The sequence below is a fragment of the Truncatella angustata genome, assembly GCF_020726525.1.
Source record: "Truncatella angustata strain MPI-SDFR-AT-0073 chromosome Unknown BKA67scaffold_2, whole genome shotgun sequence".
In the NCBI taxonomy this organism is placed as follows: domain Eukaryota; kingdom Fungi; phylum Ascomycota; class Sordariomycetes; order Amphisphaeriales; family Sporocadaceae; genus Truncatella; species Truncatella angustata.
This window is the reverse complement of record NW_025763382.1, coordinates 4,964,230-4,989,962: the sequence shown is the minus strand read 5'-3', so window position 1 is coordinate 4,989,962 and position 25,733 is coordinate 4,964,230. Positions and strand designations below refer to the sequence as shown.

Below are 25,733 nucleotides of genomic sequence, written 5' to 3'. Positions count from 1 at the left end.
GGATATTTATCGAAAGGAGTATAGATTGGTAACAATGCTTCGGCTGTCAACTCTGCAGTCAGCGGTGACCCAAAGAACGCAAGGTAATAATGAGGCCAATAGGAAGAACTCACAAGGGTCGTCTATCTTGATGAATTGTAGAGTAATGGGACAAGTCGTAAGAATAGTCGAAGTATGTTGAAGTATGTTGAGAAGAAGTAGTGACAAAAATATATTCCTGTGAAACACGTATGAGCTGAAGTCCGGATGTGAGTCAGGGTAGAAAAGGGTAAGCTACGTCTGTCTGAGAAAACTCACAGGAGCTTCTCTTGTCCAGTATTGGCCCGCTCGCCTCACCGTGTGCACTGGTTCGGCCAGGTCTTTCCCTCGTATCAATGATGTTGAAGTAATGGTGCCAGAACAATGCTTCGGCTAGTGGTGGTGAGTATGAATTGGTAGCGAATGAATGAGAAGGACTCACAAGGATTGTCTTCCAGCATAGTGATAATTATGATGAAATATGTTGAAGTGTGTCGTAAAGATAATCCATTAAAAGGGCGGATTCGAGATATCGTCGGAAAATATGTTGTATGTATGTTGTAAGATATTCAGGAAGAACCAAGGATAAGATCGGGCCAAAGGCCAGCCTGGTCTGCAATGGAAATAATAGCTGAAGCAACGTACAATGAAGCTTCAGTGAACGAAGAAAATGTGATAGTGGAATGGCGGCGGTAAGGCATATCCAAGAATAAGTAAAGGATAAGATAGTATTTGATGTTGAAATCAAGAGTTTAGTATTGGAGGAGTAGATGGGATGGCCAGAAAGATCGGAAAATAATGACCAGAGTTGGCTGGTTGAAATAGTATGGAAAAGGAGGAAGAAGAAGAAACGGAGGTTTGAAGGTTGCAGATCGAGAAGAAATAGGCCCATCAACTCAGTAATGATGTGGAAGGCACGGCACGAATCCGCGTTCCAAATGGTCATGAAAGAGATGGACTGCAGGGGCAAATTGCAATCTCGTCAAGTTTGTTACTCTCATCGCAAGCATGACTTCGGTAACCATACAATAGCGGTCTTATGAGTAGCCAAAACTTTTGTTTTGGGAAGTGCAACATGGTCGCTCACTGCCCACAACGTAATCGATGTATACATTAAACCTTAGTGACGGAAGGATGCTTCTTGCTCGTGGGCGGCAATCTAGAAGGGTCGCCAGACACATGAAGACTATTGTGCCAAATGACATACCTTTTGTGAAAGCTACGATGGAAGATGAATTCGTAAAGCCCCAATGAGCCACAGGAGCTAGGAGGCTGATCTAGGTAATCGACAGGCGACTTTGCAGATCTGTCTGGAGACAGTTTGAACAGCAGGACGTAACCCCAGTTGAAAACGAACTGCAGCCCAAATCGTGACTTCTGAGCGCTAGTGTCTTGGTTGCCTTTCCTGACGTGATGCGGTTCCTGCTGGTAGGGACAAAATTCGATGCTCCGGTCGCTTTGCCACAGCGAACGATTTGCTTGCACTTTGACAAGCTGTTGCTGAACGCTGCCATACTTCGTCAAATCTGCAGGTATGTTGTGAGACACTGCCAGAGCACAATGTGCTTTCTTCCCTGGACTTCCGCACCACAACGACTATGGCTGCTCTTTACCGGTAAAAAGCAGCCGTATTCTGCATTTGTTGCGCTTCGAGTGGTTTGGAGGCTGCGACCGACTGAAAGAGACTGGTACCGACTTCGCCATATGCCTTAATAGTGTGTTGCTCCCCACCCATGGACTACTAAGTTTACCATACACTATGAGTCACACAAAGGGATAAGCACAATTGAGTTTCAATCTTTCCGTACGTTAACGTTACTCTTCCGTATTTTGGGCCCCTTGGAATATGGCAGAGGGAACAATGACGCCGTACCGCGTCCGTATACGACTTGAAACCAAGGTAAACTCGAAAAAGGGTGGTGTATAGAGAAAATTAAATGTGCTTTACCTGTAGTGTGAGCTCAGTGTTTTGCAACATATCAAGAGCCGTGTACTGTGATTGACGACTGCTTTGACGACCCGCCTTCACACCACATTTTCGCCAGAGTCGGCAATAACTAATACAAGTCATTCGCTATTATTAGTGATGACTAGGGGAAAAAATAATGCTTCTGATGCTTCTGATGCTTCTGGTGGCAATGCAACGATACTTTGCTATATACCGGTCCCTAGTAAATGCGCTCCAACCTATAATTACATCGGCAAGGGTAGAGCCTAAATCAGTACACAATTCAGTCCCATCACAAGACAAGTCTGCTTCATCACAAAACCAACCACCAGCACGCCCGATGCTGTTACTAGCGGCCGACCGGGTTTTCCAATTCAGCAATCTCAGCATCCGTCAAGACTCGACAGCCACCACAGTTGCAGACGAAGCCGTACTCCTGATAGAGGTTCTCGGGATGTTTGCCGTAATTAATGAACAGTTCCTCCCCTTTCTCTATCTCTCGTGCGGTTGAGAACACAATCGAATTTTGGCGACGGTCGTAAATGTAGGCGATGTTGTTCATGGGTTTGCAGGCGTGGTTGAAACGTGATGCAACCAAAAACACGCCACGCTTGCTGTGGGATGTAATAAAGCTTCAGCTGTGTCAGTCTACATAAAACTCAAACAGACCATAGAATCAAAGCGAAATACTTTACGGACCTGTTTGTGCCAAAAATTGCAGCGCGGTCCAGGCCGCCATCGGGGTAGGAAGAGGCGTTGTGTGCATGCATGCGATCAAAAGCCTGCTTGAGCGACGAAGTCAATTTCTCGATTTCATCATACAGGCTCATGTTGTCTGCATGGAACAACGCCTTCTCGACCAGGATTATCTGACCTCTGTGTAAGCTTTGCAGGGCAAAAGCGCCGAATCCAGCTGTCAACGATGCTCTGATCATAAAGAGTCGGTTATTGAAGCTCTCAGGCTCCGGAGTTGGCTCGATAGGCGACGTCGGTGGTGCACGTGGGTGTTCCTCGTCGTCTTCACGAGGATCCCGTCGCTGACCATGGCCATTCGATGCACCCGAGCCGTTACCTCGATTACCAACTGGCCTGTTGTCCGTGTTGGGTGGCTCTTTTTTAATGCTAGGAGGCTGCTTCACTGGCTCACGTCCAAAGGAAGCAGACATGCTGCCATCCGAGGAGGAATGGGAGTTCATGTGTCCCATGTTGATGACTGGACCGAAAGCAGTCTGGAGGGTGGCAGCTTTGATCTTCTTGTCAACGCTGTTGCATACGCGTTAGCCAAGGCTTCACTATGTGGGCTTCAACATTAACCAACCTCAACATCATACGATAATGTGGGAGGCTCGGAAACTCAGATAGAGACGGCAATTGCTGGATGAATGGGAGGCTTAAAGGCGAGATCGTTGAGGGAGCTGCTCTGCATATTAATTGATGTCTTTGAATGGTGCTCTTCTGTAGAATTATGGACTGCAACTTACTAGTAGTTGAGGTGTCATCGTGCACACTGTCACTCAAGCGGACTTCGGACTTTAAGTCAGCATAATGGTCATTGTTAAATAGGTTCTTTGGTCTTACTACTCGATGAGCAGTCAGAACCCTGCTCAGAGATCGACTTCCAAGGCTGGACTTCTTTCACCATTGCCGCGAGTCGACGTTGGACTACAGTGCGACCATTTCGTTGCAAATGCTTGGTGGCCGTGATGCAACTCATCATACCCGACTGAAATTTTTAGCTGAGTTAGAATTCCAAGCACACAAGATCGATTGTAATTGCTCACCAGTTCCAACTGATCCAGAGGTTGCTGTCCTAGGCTGCCGCCAATCTCTTTCACAAGGCGGCCGCCTGCTGAACCATACGACAAAGGGGAGAGATCTGGGAAGGCCATGATTTTGTGGTAAAATTTAGACAGGGAAATGTCTGAATGATGTCAATAGTGTGTAGATACTGTAGGTTGACAAGGTATACCGCGAAGAGTCACAAGTAATTTAGTGCTTCGGGAGAAGTTGAGGACTGAGGGTTGAGGTCAGCATACCTTCTCTGAATCAAAGACTCGATTGGAAGAGTCTGATGATGGAGGAGACGCGGTATAGGCTACAGCTAGAAAGTATTGGGACAAAAGACTCACCTACACAGAGTCCAAAGGTATAACGATGATGATGAGTGGGACTGAAGTGTAGAAGTGAACGCGAAGTGAGGTAAGGGAGATCACTTCTACTGTAGAAAATGTAACAACGGAAAATAAGGGTAGGACAGCAGCTGAATGGTAGTTGCTGTGTATGTGAAGACATCAACTGTTCCGAATAACCTGGAATTCCTCGGTGTTTGTCGCTGTACTATCCAGACTGCCTGTATTATCCGAGCAGCTGACTAGTGAAGGCTTGCCGTTATCTGAGAACAAGTTGAGTGTGCTTGCTCTTAGGTACCTAGTTCTGCAGCTTCAATCCAGATACAAGAAGTGCCATAACAGTCTGGGAAATTGAGAAGTATGTAGGTTAGTGGGATGGTTGTAAAGCAGTCACAATCTTTCATTCTGCCTTTGCTCATTGAATGGAAAGCAGAAGGTGCAGTTGCCCGAGCCTCTTTGTTGTACATCTTCTGTATAATGGCGATAAATAGATAAGACATCACGTTATCAAAACAGTTTCCTTATAATAAGATGGACAGCAAGCTGCAACAAGAGTCACGCAAGAGGAAGCCATCTCGCTGTGATGCCGGTGCCCAACGTTGAATAAGTAACTCTTTATTTGGCTATGCTATAAAACTTGATTCCCAAGAGAGAGTCAAGTCATTGTATCCAGATCTATTCTGGAGCTCTCGGTAACTGAAGACAAGCCCCTAGTGCCTATCAAGCCACATTGATGCCCCCAGAAACAACTGATGGCGGAGACGGGCCACCTTTCCCAGGACTCCTTGTGGAGGAATTCAACCTACAAAATCACAACCCGTATTCTGACATTAGTGTCAACAGGACACGCAACTTCTTGTTATCTCCGATATTTCATTGTGTTATATGCAACAAACGTCTGTACAAAACGTCCAAAGGACTCATGTCATCTGCGGATACCTGAAGAAAAGACGATTGCTAAAGGACCTCTAATCCTTGGCAAGCAGACCGTACAGATCTTGTTTCAATATGAGACCAAAATTCCTCGAATCATCCAAGGATCCTTTGATGGTAACACTCTAATAAGCAAAGCATACTATCTGTCCTGTGGCGTTGCAATCCTTCTTGGGTACAATTCGGAGTGCTGCAACACAAGGGACCGCCTTTGGGCCAAGCTACTCCCATCAGTATGGTTCCTATGGTCGCAGGTGTCCAAGATTGCGATACAAGCCTTGAAAATGCACTACATCTAAGTCAAAGGAGTCATCAGTATGCTTCTGTGAGTCTCGATGCAATCCCCGCTGGGAAGACCTACCCACTGATAAACACCATCTGCAATATGACTCTACCTATTTGTGTATTCAAAACATTAACAATACCTCCCAAGGATGTTCTAATTTTACTCTAGATGACTGTTACCTATCTTCTGAAGACTCCAACCTACGTCATTTGCCATGAGCACAAGAGGCTAACAACACTATGCAATGTTAGTACAACAGATAGTTCACACTCTTCTACGCCAGAACAAACAAGCAAGAAACCTCCACAAAACTGATCATTACTTGTCATCCTAGTCGCCATTGGCTAAAAGACGACCTTCAATCATCATCGACGAAGACCAGGAAGACCAAAAAGAAAGGGAAGGGTGATGAGAAATATGAAAATTCGGTACAAACACCCTGGTCATGGTCAGAAGGCTATTCAGCACTGTCAGGTATGCATGGTATTGCGGCTATTATTATACTACTGTTATGAATAGTGCCAATAACAACGAAGAATTATTGCCAGCACAAATCACAAAGGTACAGAACAAGAAACTGAGAAGGACTTTGGATCCCACGCATGATCATCTTGAATCCTCGCGTGGAATCCTCACCACAAGCGTCAAAGACTGTGACAAACAGGAAGTGATTGTTAGTATTGAGCTCGTCGACCTGCTCAAGAATGATGCTATCGCGTCATTCGCTAAAGCTATATGAGTCGGCTGTTTTAGGAAGGCGGATCCTTCAGTCTGGCCCCTGAATTCCTCATCGAACTCTCCGGGACAGTCGTCAACCTCGTTGGCATTCTCGGCGGTTTGTAATGCCAACACGTTTGCAGGAGTAGGTCAACCGTCTCCCTTCTTAACTCCTTGCATCCCGAGTCAGTGGGCAGACCCAGCGTCACAGTTAGACTGTAGGACATAACCTTCGCTGATTCTTCTAGACTCATACTACGAGGTCGCTACTTCGACACGCCCATCTCCACCGAGCATCCCGTATGACAAGCAGGAGCTTAGAGAACTATTTTATCACAGTACTAGGATCATTGTCGACCAGTCCTCCGGGCAAACATAGTCAACAGAAGATTGAACCAGAGACCATCATACAGTCGTATTTCTCCAACAATTTATGGAACACGTTAGACTCCCGAAATACTGGGAGTGGTGCTGGAACTTGATGGCCTCCTTGTACGCGAATATGTACTCACCACGATCCCACAAATGCGAAAACTCCTATAAACCGTTTGACTGAGATAGACACAACCATGCGTACACTTAAACCATCCAGAAGCTGAGACCACAGAAGACGGCAGATTGGGAAAGAACATAATCATAGTACTAGGATATCTCATTTTCGGATCTTGCTGTCCGTCAACCTTCAAGTACCTATCAGTCACCCACGGCACGATCAAAACAGAAAAACGGCTACCTCTATCGCTATTTCGTCCAAATAGCATGCAGTTTGCCGTAAAATTTCCAGTTTGCTGCCGGTAACACCTGAGGTACGTGGAACACGCGTTCCGAAGCATGCCAACCCGTGACTAGAAAAGTGGTTTCTTGACGTGAAGTTTGCTTTGGGGCTGGCTTTATTGGGACTCTAGCCGACCCAACAATCATTGCTAATACAAGGATGTGACCTGAATGTTTGCCATTGCCATATGTATATCTGAGAAATCCGAGAACGGAAGAGGTGATTTAAGTCACCTTGCTTCCTTCTCATCATGTTGCGCTCGAAGACTTTGAAACCATAGGTTCTGTTAGATAAGTCTTTCAAACAGTATTTCTGGCTCCTCTGAAAAGATGTGGGACTTGTTAACTCTCTGGTCATTGCTCGTGGTGCATTGGTAAGATTCTCTCCTTGCTGCACAGTCATTTCTTTAGTTTAGTTTTTCGGAGCTTTGAAGCTTCAATAGTTCACTGCTAATTAGCTTTGTTCAGGTTACCCTTTGTCCATGCCGCTGCTCTGGTCGAGCCGCAACAAAGCAACAGTACTGAATTACATATTGCAGCAGAAGATGATGCACTGTTTAATAACACAGGAGGTCTCGCAGAGCTTTCAGGTTATACGCACTATCATCACTTGGTCGGGCGCAGAAGACACCATCAGACGAAGGAGAATGCCATCAATAACCTTAGTGCCTCGGTATCCAATTCTATGTATAAATCCACCATCACCTACGATATTTCTCCCATTACGAATTTCGTCACAATCACCATCAACCAGCTTGAGAAAGAAGGAAGGATATCAGGTAGTACTACTGTAGTGACCGTTACTGAAGCAGGCAACACGGTGACGGTCTTTTACACTACGACGGTGGCGGCTGATACATCCCCTGGACCAGCATCCGCACCACCGTCATCGTTAATATCGCCCGACCCGGCCACAACAGAAGATTTGACATCATTAGCATCGACCCGTACTCATTGGACAACTATCACAATAACTCGTCCGTCCTTCACTAGTGTCGCAACTACCACTGAGTCGCCCACTGCTCGATTGTCTCCCGAGCCGTCAGGCAGTTCTTCTGCGGTGCCTTCTATCCTGACAACTCCCGAAAATACAGCTGCACCGGCATCACCACCGGCATATGCAACTTTTACATCGCTTGTTGCAAGTGGGGAATTGACATCAACACTATCGCAAGCGAAATTTTGACTCTGAAACTGAGAGCGCCAAGAATGTTTGGGTTTCTGTCATCAAGATAATGTATTGAGTGAGGAAAGCCAGCGATATGGGATGAATGCGAGTCTAATGGCGGCTCAATAGAAGAGACTGCCGGGGGATTTGATGCCTTCCTCGAATTCCTAGACAAGCTAGAAGATATGATGAAAACTTTCCATTTACGCATCACCCGAAGATAGTGTGATATCGGGAACACAGTGGAACATGAACCAGCATGCAAGCATGTAACTCATGTCCTAGGATTAAAAATTCAGCACTGATGATTAATCACCAAGTCCCTTCGACAAGGCAAGATGATGATGAAAAGGAAAAAGAAGAACAACGAAACCAGCGGCGAAGAATTGTCCTATTTATACGTGCAGGAGTTTTAGGCCACAGAGCTGATTGTGCGGCACAGTCGTGCAGTCTTAGCAGGCAGCCACCTGGGATGAAAATGGTCGCAGGCCTGGAAGACCGCATTGGGGCAGGTGCTTTTCCAGGGGGTACATCTTTTCTCACGCATTAAAAGCATTTTGAAAAAAGACCTGGTATTGGATTGTTCATACAGCGTCATCGAATAGACTCGCCATAGATTCGAGTCACCAAATGTTTTGCCCTTTCTCACGAACAACATTCATTTTCAACTCATCTTTAGGAGAACCGTCAGTCTTCATTGTAAAATACTTCAAGTAAAAGCCTGTTAGTACTGCTCTCTATCTGCATGCAGCCTGTCGCCAGAATCTTTGTCATGAATCCCTTGCGAGATCTGCCACATCAGACAACATAGATGAAATTCTCGTTCTTGAGATCCGTGACATCCTGTAGACCCTTATCATCATCAAGCTTCTGTGTTTGTACGTGCTCATCGTGCTCCAGATCTACTTGTTTACTGTCAGTCATGTCTTTCCTCCTCATCATGGATTCATCAACAATATCCGCCGAGCCTCCGAGCTGCTCGCGCATCTTTGCATGCTGCCGGTTCAAGAACATCAAGTACATCGGAATGAGACTAAATTTGGAATGAGTAATCCTGGAGCGCACATAATTATTCACGTTTGAACTTACAGTCCCAAAGCACCAACCAGGACAAACAGTATCAGATTTGATATCAGACCTGGTCTGTAGGTAGGTGCATCGTTGATATTATAGAGTTGGGGCCCGATAATGTTTCCAGTGCACATTCCTACGAAGACAACAGCTGACGTAGTCTTCTTCTTGGTGTCCCCAGCGGTGTTCTGAGCTTGCCAAGTATATACCATGGGAGTGATGGCGGCAAAACACTGAACAAGGTAATAACCGAAAAGGAGGACTCCTTTCTGTGATCGAGGAATAGTCAGCATCAAGACAATGCCGATTATGGGCAATATCGAAATGCAAGTAATTGTTAGGCCTTTCCGTCCGTACTTGGTTGCGAACCAGGCCGATCCAGTGATGACGATGATCTGAAGCGCCCCGACAGGGAGTTGGAACAGAATCGCTTGGAAGTTGACATAACCAAAGTCCTTGATGATCAAGCTGCCGAAGGAACTGAATCCACCACTTGGGATTCTAAGAGTTTTACGTCAGTGCCTGAAACTTCAATTGTCTATCAGCATGAATCCAAAGAAAGTAGCGGACTCACGAGACGGAGACGATCAAAATGAACCACAACCAAGTCTTGACGTCCATTAAAGTTTCAAGCGCATGATCCCAACGCCACGTACGACTAGCTACACCCATCTGATTGGCGCGAAGCCGCTCGATCGCGATGATCTTCTCGCGCTCTTTGAGGTAATGTGTCTCCATTGGAGAGTCAGGCATCAGAATGATAAAAGCAATGCCAAAGAGGACAGTCAAGCCACCACAGAAGATAAATACCGTCTGGTACTTGTAGATCCGATTGCTTTCGATATGACCAAGACCAAAAGTTACCAATGATCCGACAATGAACGTGACACCATTCATGGCGTTCCAATATGAGTTGCGTAGAGTCTGTTCTGATCGTCGCCACCACATCTGTGTTACAGCAACTAGTGAAGGTGCTATCATGGATTCGAATGTGCCCAGAAGAAACCGCAAAGCCATGAGTGATTTGAAATTGGTACAGGCGGCAGCGATTGCTGCACTGCATCCCCAACCGATGATGGCAATACCAATGACTTTTCCATACGGAAACTTCACAAGGAGAAGAGCTGCCAAAGGCTGGAAAATCAGTTGTGCAACGTATAGGATTGAGCCTGTGCAAGATATTCATTAATATAATTGAAACACGAACATGTCGTTGTTGCACGAGGGTAGACCAGTTCCATTTGCCGGCGTATCGCAAGTAGCTGGGGAAAATGCAGAGGAAAACATACCGAGCCAACTATATTCGTTTCCTTTCAAATTTGCGTCGTTTGTAAGACCGAAAATCGAAGTATACGACAATGCACTCTTGTCCAGCTGTTGGAAGAAGTAGGCTCCTAGGATCAATGGCAAGATACGCATATCGATGCGCCTTAGCACACGTCGCTCCTCTTCATAATCAAAGGCGACTTCCCCATGCTGAGCCAGAAACTCTGCCGCCTTTTCGGCCCCTTTGCTGATAGGAGCAGTGGTGTCTCTAACCGGCTCGATAGTATCGGTGGTGTCTACAGTGTGTACGGTCGGCTTGCCACTTGCCATAGTGAACGAGTATACCGAAGAGCAAACTAAATAATCGGATTAATAAGGAAGTATGGACACATAGAATGGGCGACGACAGCTGGTTGTAATCTGATGAAAGTATCGGGAAGTGGGAGCTTGTATATCAGACCATGAGTCGGTTTATTGGTGTTCAGAGGAGAACCCTGTAACCGCGACACACTGGCCCGAAATACTGTTATATTACTATCTGTGTTTCTACACAGTACCTATGGTTCTTACCGAAGTTCCTGCATACTCGGTAACGCCAGCCAAGTCCCGCTTGCTGGCCGAAAGCCCTTACCGAAAGCTTACTTACACATTAAGGATAATGGCTTTTGACAAAGCCTTGAGACATTTCCATCGTCAACAGGGACTGGCGTACAAACCTTAGGCGTCTAACTTACCTGTATGGCGCGAACATAAGATAATTTTTATTCGTGGACTTTTTCTTGCCGACTACATTGATTAGGAATTTACCTTGGCAGACTTGGATGGGCCTTGAAGATACGAGTCAGGCGACGCACTTAGCATCGAATAGCCAACGACAATCACATCAGATCGTCGGCAACATGCTATTTGCTGGTAAGGGCGGGACTTGGCGTTGAAGCATGGTCCGGTGTGCCAAGTGGATTTAACCGGATGCAAGTTGAAGGATTGCTAACGTGGTGATTCCCCGCACAAACCCCCAGATTCTGTAATTAGCCGGATCAGTCGAACCTAACTAGCTGGGGTAATGAACCCAGTGGGCAATGAGGGTATATTCGATCAATCGAGAGCTTAAAGTGAATGCTTTTAAGGAATATCAAGATAGCATACACGGGTGAGCCTGAATATGACCACCTCGGTCACGCTAAAGCCCGGCGTCTTCATTTGACCAGACATGCTGGTTCCAGATGAAGAGTTTGTGAAATAAAATGCTTACAACAGAAGCAAAGCTTGGCAACAGCCTGTTCAAACATCTGCCCAAACGAAACGTGGCTCGACTCCACCCACTTTTGGGACTTGAGTTCATAGACTATCCAGATCGCAATTTTTAGTGCAACACAGCCAGACAGCCTGGCCATCACTACAACAAACGACAACTAGTAATCTGTAGTTCGCAGACTTCTTAGGATCGTGGCCATAAACGCATGGGCCATCGTACAAAACTACGGTTAACAGTTCCGAACTAATCAAGATGTCATCCCAGCCACTTGGATCCTAAGATGCTCGGCTCCATGGAAAGCAGTGGCCACTAATTTTCGGTATACCTATAGCGGTAAACAGTGGACCGCTATATTGGGAAAGCGGGGAAAGCGGATATGGCCCCACATCGAATACCCCAACTTCGCTATCCACGGGATCAACTAACCCGACAGCAACGGCTTTGAGAATATGATTGCAGTTTTATATCAAGTTTGTTGAGCCTCAAAAGCCTAGCACTTGACACAAATTTCTCAAACGAAAACATAGATCGCAGCCTATTACTTAGAAGCTTGCTCACTGACTGACAACTAAAACTATATAATTTACCGGACGACGATCGCTCACTGTTCTTTGTACTCAAAGTGAAACAGAGATCTGCTCAAACTGATAGCAATCATGACAGGTGCAAAAAAGAGATATGCCCTCATAGGTACGGGCGGGCGCTCGATGTTCTTCTACACGGCGATCGCACGAGATTATAGCAGTACTTCATGTGTCGTAGCCATCGCAGACACGAACCAAACCCGTATGAACTTTGCCAACGACAAGCTCAGGTCTCTCGGTCATGATAAGGTGCCCACCTACTTCGCTGCTGACTTCGACAAGATGATAGCTGAGACGAAGCCGGACGAGGTAATCGTTACAACGATCGACCGAACGCATAACATCTATATCGTGCGAGCTTTGGAATTGGGCTGCAATGTCATTACCGAAAAGCCCATGACTATCGACGCTCCTCGCTGTCTCCAGATCTTCGACGCCGTGGAGCGGACAAAAAACAGCGTCCGCGTGACGTTCAATTACCGTTATGCACCACACAACACGAAGGTGTTTGAGCTAATCAAATCCGGCGCCATTGGCAAAGTGACCTCGGTGCATTTTGAGTGGATGCTCAACACATCGCATGGTGCTGACTACTTCCGTCGCTGGCACCGAGACAAGCGCAACAGCGGTGGGCTGTTGGTGCACAAGAGCACCCACCACTTCGACCTCGTCAACTTCTGGTTGCAGACGAGGCCGCAGACCGTGTATGCTCAGGGTGACCTCAAGTTTTATGGCCGAGAAAATGCCGAGGCTCGCGGGGTGAGAGAGTTTTACACCCGTGCCCACGGGAGCGAAGTGGCGAAGAAGGACCCCTTCGCGCTTCACCTGGACGAAAACGAGCAGCTGAAGGCCATGTACCTAGATGCGGAGCACGAAGATGCGTACTACCGCGATCAGAGCGTATTCGGGGATGGCATCAGCATCGAGGACACTATGAACTTGCTCATCCGGTATAAGAATGGTGCCGTGATGACATACTCGCTCACAGCATACGCGCCTTGGGAGGGTTTCCGGGTGAACTTCAACGGAACCGGCGGGCGGCTTGAGCTGGAGGTCGTGGAGAACAGCTACGTAAACTCTGGTGGCGACCAGGCCAAGGAGGGCTCCATCGAGAAAACCAGTCTGGTCCTGCGACCGCTGCTGGAGAAACCACAAGACATCGAGATACCAGAGGGGATCGGTGCCCATGGTGGTGGTGATACCGTGCTGCTTAATGATCTTTTCGGTGAGCCTGTGTCGGACGAGTATATGCGCGCGGCGAGCCATGTTGATGGAGCTCTATCTATTCTAACTGGTATTGCTGGCAACAAATCTATGGCTACGGGCCAAGTCGTCAATGTTGATGATATTTTGAGCATACCATAAGATAACTTGCAATGGAACGCAAATCCAAGATACCATCCAGTTGGAAGTTAATATAATTTTGATACTTTAGATAGGTACATAAATTGGGTATCTATATACAAGAAGTGATTAAGTACATTAAAGTACATGATGGATTCTCTGAAAACTGTATGGCTACATGTTTGTTTATCCAGATATTCAAATCTCAGCCCATGCTCTTGACGCATGAGTTGGCGCTGGAGGGAGCGGAGGCAGGTCCTTATCCTTATCCGGTGCATCTCCACCGGCGTTGCCCCCATGTGAGCTCTGCGCATACGATACAATAATTTCGTCTTCCACTAGTATTCGCCTACTATCACTAGACTGCCTTGGTTGCATAGCGCGTGGTGAAGTAAGCGTTTCATTGCTACGATCCTGAAGCATTATCTCTTCTGGGTAGATCACAGAGTGTCTCTTCGACCGGGGCACAGAGGAACCCGTGAGTCCTCCTCTCTTTGTCGTGTTGCTCTTGTCGTTGCTTGCATATCCAGGGGTCGAATGTGTACCACCACGTCTAAATATACTGCCAAATAGAGGCGCCAGTAAAGGAAGATTTCCGCAAGTGATCGCCATTGCTACCTCAAGATATGTCCAAGTTGATGCTGTGGGTAAGCTTGCTGTTGGATCAAATCAGCATGAGCAATGACGGTATTGCCAGGATCACTCACAGGTAATATCTTCTGCTGTGCCTAGTAGGGATACCCACCGGACCAAGCTTATCACGTTCACCCTATAAACAATGAGCCAGAACGACGTATTAAATGAGACCGAAATGTGGTTGCTCACAAAAGACCAACGGCGAATATTATGTATAGCGCCATTCTTTTATGTTCATTAACATGAAGATTTTTCAACATTGGCATCGGCATGATAAATATTGCCACATCCCCTAGAGTGTTTAGAACACTTTCGGTGAGACTGATGTTGATGAGAGGGTTAGGCACGCAATGCCCGCCAGGTATATCTCGATCGTAGAAGTAAGCTGGTGGTAGACACTCGAGCAGGGATGCTAGTTGGGCGTGAATCGACCATAATAATGTATAGCCCCATATAATCCATGCTGCACGTTTGAAACCAGGAGTGCGAAATATCCTGCAATACCAGAGCAGAATGGATGTCTTGATGAACAGATGCGCTGGCGGGTATAATCGCTGTGGTTAGGTTAGTGCGGCGTTACTTCGAGGGCGCGGGAGCTCGTACCTGTATAATCCAAACACTCTACGACAAACTCGATTAGCAAATAACTCGAAGCACTGCAACTCATAACGATACTTACCATCAAACAGCCTTTGATGAGTGCCTTGCCATTCGGTCTGGCTCGTACAGTAGCTTCGTGTTCTCCCATACCATACACGAAGCCTGTCAAGTTGTTAGAGCTTTTCTGTCTGCTATCGTGGCTTCCAAGTTCTACGCACCCATGAATGCCATTGCTGCGATACCTACACTGCAAATCCAGCCAGCAAGCATGCACCAGTCCTCCGGAAAGAGTCTTTTTGCGACCATGCGCCTGGCCATGAATCGCAGAGCGAGCGTCATTGTTGAAAGGCTCAGCCCGATGGAACAGGCCGATATTACATAAGCCCGCTTTTGGTCCGGGTTAAAATTATCCATATGGTAAACCATGATGACTACGGATTGCGGCAAACCGCATGGGATGGTATCACCAAATAAGTGTGAAGTTGAAGTGGAACGGTAATATATTATGAGCGATTTGAGAAAATGTGGATTTCGCAAGATTATAGGATTCATTGGACCAAAGAAACGGGATCTGTAGAAACTGTGGAATACAAGGAGAAAGACAAACAATACGTGATTCGTAGCCTCACTACGCTGACAGCGTCGTGGTGTGAGCTTTGCAATCCTTCAGGCGAATCACAGCCGTTCCCGATCCCTTCGATGCAACTACATGGTATGATTGTGGCATTTTGCTGAAGGGACGGCCCTAGTTGGGATTCCACGTGCATTCGATAAAGCTACTGGCGAATCAACTCATGAAGATCTTCCGGGGCGACAATCCTTCATGTCCCCTAAGCACGCGAGGAGTGTTTGATGCGATGAGACAAACATCGTCTCTCATCTCGAGAGCTGCAAGGCATGGTTTAAGAGTTATTACGTGAAGATAAATAGATCCAGCTATACTTGGAGACCTGCTGGTTGTTACGTCTTGCTGCAAGTTTGATATGGCATGTTTTGTGGAAGGCAATGTGGCTGACAGGTCTGATTGGGCATGAATGTGATGAGGTTACTAAATTTATTAATATAAATTTACTGGCTGCAAGCTCCACGTTGCCGAGCGAAGTATTGGAGTGCATTAGTGAGCTGACTGTGATGACTTCCCCAGGATTGTTGGGCTACTCCAGAGGCTGCACTGCCACGTGGAAAAGTTGTGGCAAGACACGGTAGTAAACGACCAAATCATGAGCAAAAGAGATCCGACTACTCAGAGACGACCAAATTGAAATAGTATAATATCATTTAAACCTGTTCTGCTCATTGAACGTATCACGTTGATCATTAGCATCTGAATTTCGCACAAGACCATCCGACCCTTTGCCTGCAGCATGCAAGTAGAATCCAGCAACCTCCAATGATGTCACTGCTGACCGCCATCGTCACATTGAACGAGGATTTTGCACAAGCGTCTGACCGTGACCTTGGATATTCCGCACCCCTTATGTCTTACACCAGCGAAAAGGACTTGCTATTCTCAAAATCGACAAGCATGAACAGTATTTATCAAGTGGTCATTCTTTTTTGGTTCCCCGGCTGACGCCGCCGCCCTCAAATCTCATGCTGAAAATGCCCAATATTTCAGCAAATTCTTGTCATTCTGAGTACGAGCATTCACTTAAGGTTAGTCTATCCCAAAACTGCGACAGTGATTAGTGGTGGGTTGCAATATAGGAGTACAGCGGTCTATTAGAGAGAGAGGGCAGTGGACCGTAGTCCCGTAGATAATATTCCGCATGCTCCTCTCTGCCAATCAGTGCTTGGTTATTTTATAGCCTGTGGAACTGCTGTACATAGTCGCTACTCAGTAGCCCGAGTAGCGTGAAAAGTAATACCTTGAACCTTTAGCATGTGTATAGGTTAGTTTATTTCAACCGATGTCCGAGGCCAAGAATACTAAAAAGTATATACCTGAAGTAATTTATCCGATTTCCTCCAGCCTGCTTCACATAATCCGTCGCCGTATTTGATTATCCTTGAGATCTTGTTTAGTGTAGGCACCGTTGTTCCATTCAATGCACTCGATACGACAGCTGTCACCGCTCCTCTCGTCCAAATTCATACAGGCGTAATCGTTATCGTCAGCCCAACTTCCCAGCAAACACAAAGCCGTTGTCCTCGGTCTTGTCGCTGTAGGTAGTAGGACCATGGCCCACATACAAGATAGATGGGATGGCCGGTGCTGGCCATTGTGACGTCAATGTCGAAGCTTGCTCTCATGCTCGTCGGAGGCGGTTCTTGGGCACCATCGCGGGAAGGAATGGGGGCCAAGAGACGTTGCATTTGTAAGAGTCGCCAGGTTTCATATAGAAATGGGAAATGTTTGGGCTAGATTGGCGTGGAAGACTTACTAAATGTCGCTCGAGAATTTGTTGGCTTTACGATTAATTCGGGGAGCACTTACTGAAATAGCGCCTTCCATGGCAGCTCCTAGAGCTGTAACGGCGTTGAAGATGAAGCCGGTGTGCAAGGCGCTGATTGGGAGGGGATGATTCAATAGTACAAGAACATGTATAAAGTAATCTTGATATTTGTGAACTGTCGTCTTGTTTCTTCTTATTCGATAGCGTAGACCACCGAAAGCGATTCCTCACATGGTTAGACAATGGCTATCAGTTTTAGAGAGACGTGCTTGCGTGCAAGGGCTCCAATGACGTCCCTACAATACGTGACATGATCGGATACTGTCTCACCATGTCTTAGTGAATAATCAATGGTATACGCGCATACTGGGTAAGTGTTATCGCGTTCTTGAGTTCTAGGTTAGGCAGAGATCACAAGCCTCCAAGCTGTTCTGTGCCGGGTGGTTTGGATGTACCATATCTGCAGAAGAATTCTGTGCCGCAAGCCACCCAGACTCTTCCGATCGTAAATATCACTGACACGGAACTACCGCAGCAATTGTTTGGATCCAGTTTCGTCACGTAATGCACCAGTTGGACTTTTACCTGAGTGCACTAAACGTACTTTATTAGTGCTGAGGTATTTTACACTGTACCAGCTCTGGCCGGTCCTGGTGTGACTAAAGCTGCAATGTGAATATCTGGCAGAAAGTAGAAGAATTTCACATACTGTCCTGTGCGCTTGATACCAAGAGCTGGCCAACAAGCTGCACAGTCGACATCAGGCGTTCGCGGTGTTGTCTCAGCGTGTCAGGCTAACTAGTCAGCTTGGACTCGACGTCCTTTTTATACTCTGGTACGACTTCAAAGATTCTTGAAGCCCTAGTTTCTGGGATTACGCATCGACTTAGCTTCGCGACGAGACGATAGGTAAAATCGGCGAGTTTGATTTTCGTACGTCTAAGTGCAGTCATCATCATACCCGGGATGAAGAACATGGCTCTACGAATTGTGGTTGTTATTAGTACAATAAAGACGGTGAACTGATTAACAACGCCAGCCCAATGCAATGTCCTCAAGGGTAAATGAAGCCGCCTTGGTGATAGATGTTTTCAAACAGGGTATCCATACTGCTCCCAAACGCCAGATTGTCAACGTATGCAGTTTTTTTTCTTTCCTCTAGATGCCCGCGAAGGTTGTGCCCACGTAGTCGGATCCACAGACGGCGTTCCTCTGCTGCTCGCTCAGACCCGCACTCCATAGCTTCAAGTCCTCAAGAGTCGCGTTGGATATTGCACCGTGCAGCCTCGATCTGAGTATGTCTGCTGCGTTCGCATTCTGGTTATCCTCCTTGTCCTTCTCCTTGGAGAGGATACTGAAGCGAAGAGCAACCTCAGTCACTGTCACAAGAATACTGACAATGATGAGTATGATGATGATCCATGTGATTGCACTCATCTTTGCGTCAGCAACAGAGTCTGACAGAATCTCGGCCAGATCCAGGAAAACTCGGCATCTTTCGTTGAGGACCTTGGTGCGCAGGTCGATTTCCAGATACTCGCGAATGGCGGCATACAGTGGGTGTAACGTTGGCTCGGAGTCCCAAAAGAAGTTCGGAACGTCGAGAATGTTTGAGGCTGCGGTATCGTTAGCGGGAAATCCTGCCTACAAAGTCGCAACTGGTTGCCACTTACATAAATTGATGTCCACACGGCTTTTGAAGAGGCGGCCCAGGATCTTGACGATTTCAGTCCTAGTCATGTTCAATTCTCCGGTTAAAGCCAACCGCTTCGGCACATGCTGGGCGTCCAACATGGTCTCGGACATGCGTTCCTCGAAAAAGCAAAGCTTGGTGCTTTGTGCAATTGCATGACTGATGGTAAGTTTTACCATGTGGTCGGATCTCGGCAACAAAGTAATCATGTCGTTGAAAACTCTGGGGCGCTTAATGTCGCCACTATATTCGAAATGGAATTGCTCCGTTTCGAAGTCACTTTGGTCGAGGGGGCGTGTAACCAGTGAGACCCCTGACTCGTTCTCGGCAAATGCGAGATCAGCCAAAATGTTCTTCTCCTGCGTCTCGGTAAAATTCCAGAATACTACGACACCGTAGGAGAAGACGAACATCTCGGCAAAATTCTTCGCATCGGGCGCAAGCCTATTCACAGGACTTGCCGAGTGTGACTCGTCGCCCTCAGGCCTGTCCATATCCCGACCGCGGCGGCCAGATGCATCGTGGCTACCATTTTCGCCTTGCATGTCGTAGTGGTATTCCTCGTAGCCCATGTGCTCATCCCTGCGCTCACTGCGTTCGATTTCGAGGTCAAGGAGCGTCTTGCCGGTACCCGGGGACTTTAGAATAGGGCGACTTCTGACTCTGTAGCCATCGATGCCAGGGAGAATAGGGATGTGGTAGACGGCATAGAGACAGTCATCATAGAGCTTTGTTTTGGCATCATGCTTCTTGCGTAAGAATTCAGACGTAGACTTCATCTTGTATGATGTTGCGGTGCAGTAGGCTGTTAGCCTGGATATCTTCTCGGTTCTTTGGCCCTTCGGCAAGCGCTCTGCATAGGTCTTTCCTCGTAAACCGCCTCGTTTCTTCAGGATGTCCAGCTCTTCATCTTTCGGCGGTCCTTCGTCATCGTCTTGGAGTAATGCTTCGTGGTCCTCGTCAGAGCCTTCGGCCTTCTCGTCCGTCTCGGGTAGCAGGACCAATTTCTCGCTGATCTTGGTTGTTCGTGATGGCATGTTCGTCTGGCCATGCCTCGAAGGCAGGTTCGGCAAGCCACGACCGCTCATCCTGCGCATGGCCATGGAAGACCGCGGGGTCTGCCCGGAGGGGACGTGAGGACTCGGACTCTGACCAGGATTGACCCGCGGCTGGCCTGATGGTATCTCCGAGCTGTATTGCAAGACATTGTCGACGGAGACGAAGCGCATGCCCGTTGGCATCCGCGAAGGCCCCCCAGCTATACCAGGGCCTGGACGTTGTGGCGCTCCTCGAGAGGGAGGTCGTTGACGCGCATCCGTGACCTTATCAACGCAGCTGGGTTAGGGCTCCTTATCTGTAAGGTAACAAAAGCATTTGATATCGAGTATTCTTACCAGAACCGAGGCCGACGGTCCCCGTTTGGACGGGGGGGCCATTGAAAGTGATAACGACTGAATTTTTGAGGTTGGAATGCCGGCAATAGGTAGTTTTAGTAGTGAATCACCAAGACAACCCTCATGGGGATCTGTAACGTTGCAGGCCTGTACTGGGCATGAATAGATTTGATAGCTGATTGTACTGTTGCGTGCGGTTCTTGCTCCAGACGGCTAAATTGATCAGGTTGGCGAGGCGAGGCAATGGCAAGGTACTGTGGGTGGAACTGTAAGGCGCCGCCACGAATGACCTCACCTCACTGGAAGCTAAAAGCTAAACGCTTAGAACTTGCAGAGGCTCCACATTTGACAGCTTGAGGCTGAAAAAAAAAAAAAAAAAGGAAAGGAAGAGAAAAAGAAAAAGAAGGAAAATCAACTGCCCATTTGCATTATTAGAAGCTCCAAGCCACAGTGGCATTAGGCAACTGCGCAGCTATATTCTTGGTGCCCGGTTGCATTTCTTGCAATCAGCTGTCAGCGATTCTTAACGCGTTCTCAACACGTTTTCATGACGAACCTCATCGCATCTTTCTTGCTGCTATGTGAGCGCCTACGAGTTGATCTTACGTTATCGACTTGTGGTCGAGCTTTGGCGATGGCAGGACCGTTCAGAACTCCGAAGAGTTCGCTTCCAAAAGGGACGGGCCACACCTTAGTTGAAGGACCTTTAATTGAGCACACTATCGATGCTGAGCCCTGCAATAAGCACGGAAACCTTTGAGCACTCACCGATATATTTCACAAGAAAGACATGACCATGAAGAGTCATCAAAGGACTGAATAAAACAAAAACAAAGCACTATCTAGGGAATCTAACATTCACCATCGATCATGCCAACAATCTCACTCTTACCGATTCACTAGCCGAACTACGGTACTTGACTTACCATTTCGCACTCTACCAGGTTTTGTACTTCCGCTGAAGAGGTGTCTTATTATGCCTTGTCCTCGACCAATCACTTGGGTATGATACTACCCCCATTCATGAGTTCGAGTACTCGAGGATTTCCTTTCGTCCAAAGTGGAGTGATTTTCTGAGTACGAATCCTCCACGGGTTTTCGCCCTGCTCTTCAAGCTCGGGCAAACGCACGACCTCATAATCTTGTCGTCCCTGAAAGTCGTCAGCGATCGTAAACACGATGAAATATCCGGAAGAGGGAACCTACACCATTGTGGAGAAGTTGTCCACCTTCGGCCTCCTGTCGCACCATATGCGCCCCACCGTTCGCAATCGCCGTGCATGTCTCCGGCCTGCCATTGCCATTAGATCCGGGTTGTGGCAGTCGAACTAAGATGCCACTGAATATGGGAAAACATCAGCGACCGTGTACCTTACACCCGAATGTCTGTAACTTACGAAAGATAATGCTGTGCCGAGTCCAGAGTTCCCGTGAGTTCAACCACCTCTTTTGCCCAGTCCTTGCTTGTTGTATGCCACGGCTCGCCGCCGAACATGGCAGTATAATCGATGATGCATTCTGGCGCATAAACCTCCTGCTCCAGAAGTGATACGTCCTTTAAGTCGTAGTACAGGACCTGCTTCTGGATGGTATCTTCGATGTTTGACTTGTCGAGCAAGTAGGTCTGGATGTCGTAAGCCGGCGCCATCATTTTGTTGTCATTGGGTATAGACGAAAGTATGGTATCGGGTTTCGTATGAACCAAAGTTGCTGAATCCCGGTGCGGTGCAATTAATGTATCAGACTTATAAGCAAAAGAGGCAGAAGTCATTGCGTTGGTAACAATTATCGGACGTCGGTTCCTTTTATTCTTCCGCATGATCTAGCGCACGAATTTTACATCTCTCGCGGTTGCTCATCCACCATGGTTTATCACAATCACCAAACTACGACCCTCCGCTCAAACCCCGTGTGATTCTATTCCCCAGTCTTGGCGGTCTGTATAAGCAAATAAACTCCGTCATAAAGGCCGACATTGGCCGCTGTGGGACGATCGTAAGATCGAGCGGGGAATTTCACCGGGCAACATTATAGGTCTTGTCTCCGTTACACTGAAATCGCTCGGAGGGTTAATGCCTAGAAACGGAATTCCGGCTTTAATTTCTCAGAGACCAAGCCAACCGCCTACCTCTATATCGGCAAGGTAATATATAGAAAGCTTTGCATATCATTTCGGCACAGGAGAAATCAACAATTAAACTTCCATTGCACACCATATAAGCAACATCCCAAACATCTTGTCGCCCATCATCATGTTCACAGGTACAATCCTTTTGCTAGGTGGTACAGGTAAAGTGGCCCGTGAAATAGCACCACTCCTATACCCTACCTACCCAGTTGTGATTGCTTCGCGTTCCGGCTCGAGTTCAGACTCGGCCAAGTACACCGGCGTAAAGTTCGATTGGCATGACGAGTCAACATGGGACGCAGCACTATCAGCTGGTCCGACACCTGTTAGTTCGGTCTGGATTGTAGTTCCGGGCATGCTCGAGCCTGGTCCGGTAGCACGGAAATTCATCGGCTTGGCTCGCCAGAAGGGGGCAATTAGATTTGTGCTTCTGAGCTCCAGCCAAGTAGAAGATGGCGGGCCTGCGATGGGGCAGATTCACCAGTACCTCAGGGAGCTTGGTGACAAGGCTGAGGCTGAGTGGGCAGTTTTGAGGCCTACATGGTTTCAGGGTTAGTTGACAGATGCCGTCTCTGGTCGACATAACGCTAACAACGCAGCAGAGAACTTTTCTGACCATGAAAATCACTTCAAGTCTATCAAAGAGGAAAATAAGATCTATTCTGCGACAGGTTCCGGCAAGGTTCCTTGGGTGTCAACACGTGATATCGCAGCTGTTGCACATCATGCGCTTACAACTGCTGAAGCACCCAACAGAGAATTTCTTATTCTGGGAGGGAAACTGTACACACACAAAGATGTGAGATACCCTAAGATCCCCTCACTTACCATGATAGGACTGAGCTGACATCAGCGTGGTCCAGCTAGCGCAAATTTTTACTGAGGTGCTGGGACGTGAAATCGTGTATGCTGAGCTCAGTGAAGACGAGCTTGCGCATCGACATGGGAAGTTTGGTATGCCGGCGCAATATGCCAGCATCCTTGCAGCAATGGATACAATCATCAAGCATGGCGGCGAGGATCGTTTAGATGACACCGTGCTCACAGTGACCGGGAAGAAGCCAAGGAGTTTCAGAGAATTCGTGGATGAAAACAAGGTAATCTGGCAGTAATTCTGACCGGGCCGTTTTGTCCAACACCAACCTGACTCGGTCACCGTCAATGAACCCTTGAAAAGCAAGGACGGTGATCCAATCCAAATATAGTTTCTTTCAAAAAAATTTGGGCCTGGAACAAAGTGATAATCATGCTTAATCCACCACCATCACTGTCCATGAACATTTTCGGACTTGCCATCCCCCACAGTTACCCCAGCGTGTTGAAACTTGAGACGGGCCCACGTGGGATCTGACTCGGCTCCTTCCGAAAACCACGATAGCTTCATTTTGGGCCCGCCGAGACCGTCGCAAGGATCCACTTTAGGGCCTCGAAAAATAAAAATATCTACCGAGGTCCTTTGCATGTTCGCATTGCCACATTTTCTTTGATCTGTTCAATTTTACCATTACCAAACTTCAACGCCTGCGCGGTGAGGCCAGTCTTGCGTGTTGCATACGTGCATGCGCGGAGCGCTCCTCGCAATGAGTCTCATACGCGGCTGCCCTCAGCCTCCCACCAGCAGCCTGCCACCTTTGCGCTCATTAGATGCACTCACCGAGGAGGACATCCTCGCCGCGTTGCACAACCTTCGTGCGCTTTACTGTCCTTTATCTTCAGCACTGACTTTCTATGGCGAGAAATCAAAATCCGACTCGCCACTCAGTAAACCCCATACACAGCCGGTTGATTCCGGTTACGTGTCTGGCGACGAAGGAGGTAGCGCGAATGAAGATGACGAAGATGTCCTTGACAGTCTGCGCGCCGATGGCTTTGAGCGCAATTATGCCTTGCGCTGGTTAACCGGCTTCATCGCACGTTCCGAGGGCTTGTCCATTTGGAGCTCAGAAGACGAGTGTGAACGGGCCGTGGACCAGGCCTCCTACGTGCTTGCTTCGTTCAGCAGCACTGTAGAGCAGGACGCGGATGAGAAAGATTCTGGAATCACTCGCAACTTTCAATTTGACGTCGGTCCCATGTTGTTCACGAGCACCGATGTGCCAGCGAAAGTTGAAGTCAAGCTCATGGATAAACCCATCGGCACTGGAAATGATCACACAGATGTTGGGCTCCAAAGCTGGGGCGCCTCAATTGTGTTCTCAGACCTTATCTGTGCAAAACCTGAGCGCTTTGATATCACAAAACTCAGCGATTCACCACGCGTTATTGAATTGGGTGCAGGTACAGGACTTGTTGGTCTGACGCTTGCCAAGCTACTTCCTTATCTGGGATATTCGAACGCCGATGTTGTTGCAACAGACTACCATTCCGCTGTCCTTGCCAATCTTCAAGATAACGTGAAGGCCAATTTTCAAGAGATGGTATCACCGCCTTTGCAAACATGTGTTCTCGACTGGTCAGCGCCGACTTTCGAGGCTCCTTTGGATCGCCTGGCGGACCTGATCGTCGCTACGGATGTCATATATGCTCCAGAGCATGCCATATGGATACGAGACTGTGTTGGGCATTATCTAAAGCCTAACGGCGTTTTTTGGCTGATGGCAACTGTTCGCCAAAACGGCAAGTTTGAGGGTATCAGCGACACAGTTGCATCTGCTTTTGGGAATGTGGATTATTTACCAAGGGACAATAAGGGGCGTAAATTGAGGATCTTGGAAGAAGAACGAATTCAGAAACGGAGTGGCATTGGACGAGGTGACGAAACCGGTTATGATCTTTTCAAGATTGGTTGGAGCGAGGCCTAGAGGCAGGATAAAGGAGTTCAGGTCATGAGGATAATCACATATTTAGAGCATAGAGAGATAAGAGAGACAAGATAGATATAGAACGCCAGCAGAAATACTTAGACATATTGTAAAATGATACACATGAGACACGAACATAAAATATTAAATTTATAAATGATGTACAACGTTCTCACTATTTGGCAAAGTTTAACGCTAGTGTTCGTTTTACTTGCGGTATAAGAGTTGCAGCGTGTAACCATTAAAAGAATACTATCTTCGCCCGACAATGGTGGCTTGGCATCATATTGTCAGAATTTAATGCAAAGTTGATAACAGGGGGGGAACAGCAAGAGAGAGAACTTATTATAGAAAGGCCATACTACTCCCTTAGAAATTAACTAGTCCTCGTACATAATTTCCTCATACGATGTGTGATGTTTCCTAGCAAACAATACAATACTCTTCTATGCAAATTGAGATGTTCTTTGCAAGAAAAAGCAACATTTATTTAACAAGTAATCAATATAAAAAAACAAACGGAATACTTGTTCTAATTCATTCTTCATATAGTAAGGGACCTCATTTGACGTCTTAGTTTAGTGCTATATAC

General features: G+C 47.2%; 9 protein-coding genes across 9 annotated transcripts; 4 read left to right on the top strand and 5 right to left on the bottom strand.

Annotated features, from left to right (window-relative positions):
- Positions 1–2,011: 2,011 nt before the first annotated feature.
- On the bottom strand, positions 2,012–2,676 carry BKA67DRAFT_556154 (uncharacterized protein). Its single transcript, XM_046102141.1, has one exon. It carries the CDS (start codon positions 2,526–2,528, stop codon positions 2,316–2,318), a length of 213 nt encoding a protein of 70 aa, XP_045961962.1. The 5' UTR covers positions 2,529–2,676; the 3' UTR covers positions 2,012–2,315.
- Positions 2,677–7,465: 4,789 nt separating this feature from the next.
- On the top strand, positions 7,466–8,327 carry BKA67DRAFT_556153 (uncharacterized protein). Its single transcript, XM_046102140.1, has one exon. It carries the CDS (start codon positions 7,491–7,493, stop codon positions 7,989–7,991), a length of 501 nt encoding a protein of 166 aa, XP_045961961.1. The 5' UTR covers positions 7,466–7,490; the 3' UTR covers positions 7,992–8,327.
- Positions 8,328–8,771: 444 nt separating this feature from the next.
- On the bottom strand, positions 8,772–10,640 carry BKA67DRAFT_532919 (major facilitator superfamily transporter; the record flags this gene model as incomplete). Its single annotated transcript, XM_046099617.1, has 4 exons — positions 8,772–9,006; positions 9,063–9,545; positions 9,619–10,213; positions 10,334–10,640. 4 exons carry the CDS (start codon positions 10,638–10,640, stop codon positions 8,772–8,774), a joined length of 1,620 nt encoding a protein of 539 aa, XP_045961960.1.
- A 1,355-nt stretch (positions 10,641–11,995) lies between these two features.
- On the top strand, positions 11,996–13,629 carry BKA67DRAFT_556149 (NAD-binding Rossmann fold oxidoreductase family protein). The gene has a single exon (XM_046102139.1). It carries the CDS (start codon positions 12,222–12,224, stop codon positions 13,512–13,514), a length of 1,293 nt encoding a protein of 430 aa, XP_045961959.1. The 5' UTR covers positions 11,996–12,221; the 3' UTR covers positions 13,515–13,629.
- Positions 13,630–13,652: 23 nt separating this feature from the next.
- Positions 13,653–15,310, bottom strand: BKA67DRAFT_556147 (uncharacterized protein). Its single transcript, XM_046102138.1, has 6 exons — positions 14,948–15,310; positions 14,809–14,891; positions 14,733–14,750; positions 14,319–14,683; positions 14,201–14,262; positions 13,653–14,149 (listed from the first exon to the last, which is right to left on the bottom strand). The coding sequence occupies exons 1-6, from the start codon at positions 15,279–15,281 to the stop codon at positions 13,692–13,694; spliced, it is 1,320 nt and encodes a 439-aa protein (XP_045961958.1). The 5' UTR covers positions 15,282–15,310; the 3' UTR covers positions 13,653–13,691.
- A 2,973-nt stretch (positions 15,311–18,283) lies between these two features.
- BKA67DRAFT_655969 (uncharacterized protein) lies at positions 18,284–20,047 on the bottom strand (the record flags this gene model as incomplete). The annotated part of the gene is made up of 2 exons (XM_046106857.1): positions 18,284–18,741; positions 18,799–20,047. 2 exons carry the CDS (start codon positions 20,045–20,047, stop codon positions 18,284–18,286), a joined length of 1,707 nt encoding a protein of 568 aa, XP_045961957.1.
- Positions 20,048–21,207: 1,160 nt separating this feature from the next.
- On the bottom strand, positions 21,208–21,863 carry BKA67DRAFT_532915 (uncharacterized protein; the record flags this gene model as incomplete). Its single annotated transcript, XM_046099616.1, has 3 exons — positions 21,208–21,363; positions 21,419–21,551; positions 21,610–21,863. The coding sequence occupies 3 exons, from the start codon at positions 21,861–21,863 to the stop codon at positions 21,208–21,210; spliced, it is 543 nt and encodes a 180-aa protein (XP_045961956.1).
- Positions 21,864–22,083: 220 nt separating this feature from the next.
- BKA67DRAFT_556138 (agroclavine dehydrogenase) lies at positions 22,084–23,560 on the top strand. Its single transcript, XM_046102137.1, has 3 exons — positions 22,084–22,891; positions 22,943–23,139; positions 23,204–23,560. The coding sequence occupies exons 1-3, from the start codon at positions 22,465–22,467 to the stop codon at positions 23,450–23,452; spliced, it is 873 nt and encodes a 290-aa protein (XP_045961955.1). The 5' UTR covers positions 22,084–22,464; the 3' UTR covers positions 23,453–23,560.
- Positions 23,561–23,811: 251 nt separating this feature from the next.
- Positions 23,812–25,243, top strand: BKA67DRAFT_556136 (putative methyltransferase-domain-containing protein). The gene has a single exon (XM_046102136.1). The coding sequence runs from the start codon at positions 23,900–23,902 to the stop codon at positions 25,139–25,141; it is 1,242 nt and encodes a 413-aa protein (XP_045961954.1). The 5' UTR covers positions 23,812–23,899; the 3' UTR covers positions 25,142–25,243.
- The last annotated feature ends 490 nt before the right edge of the window (positions 25,244–25,733 follow it).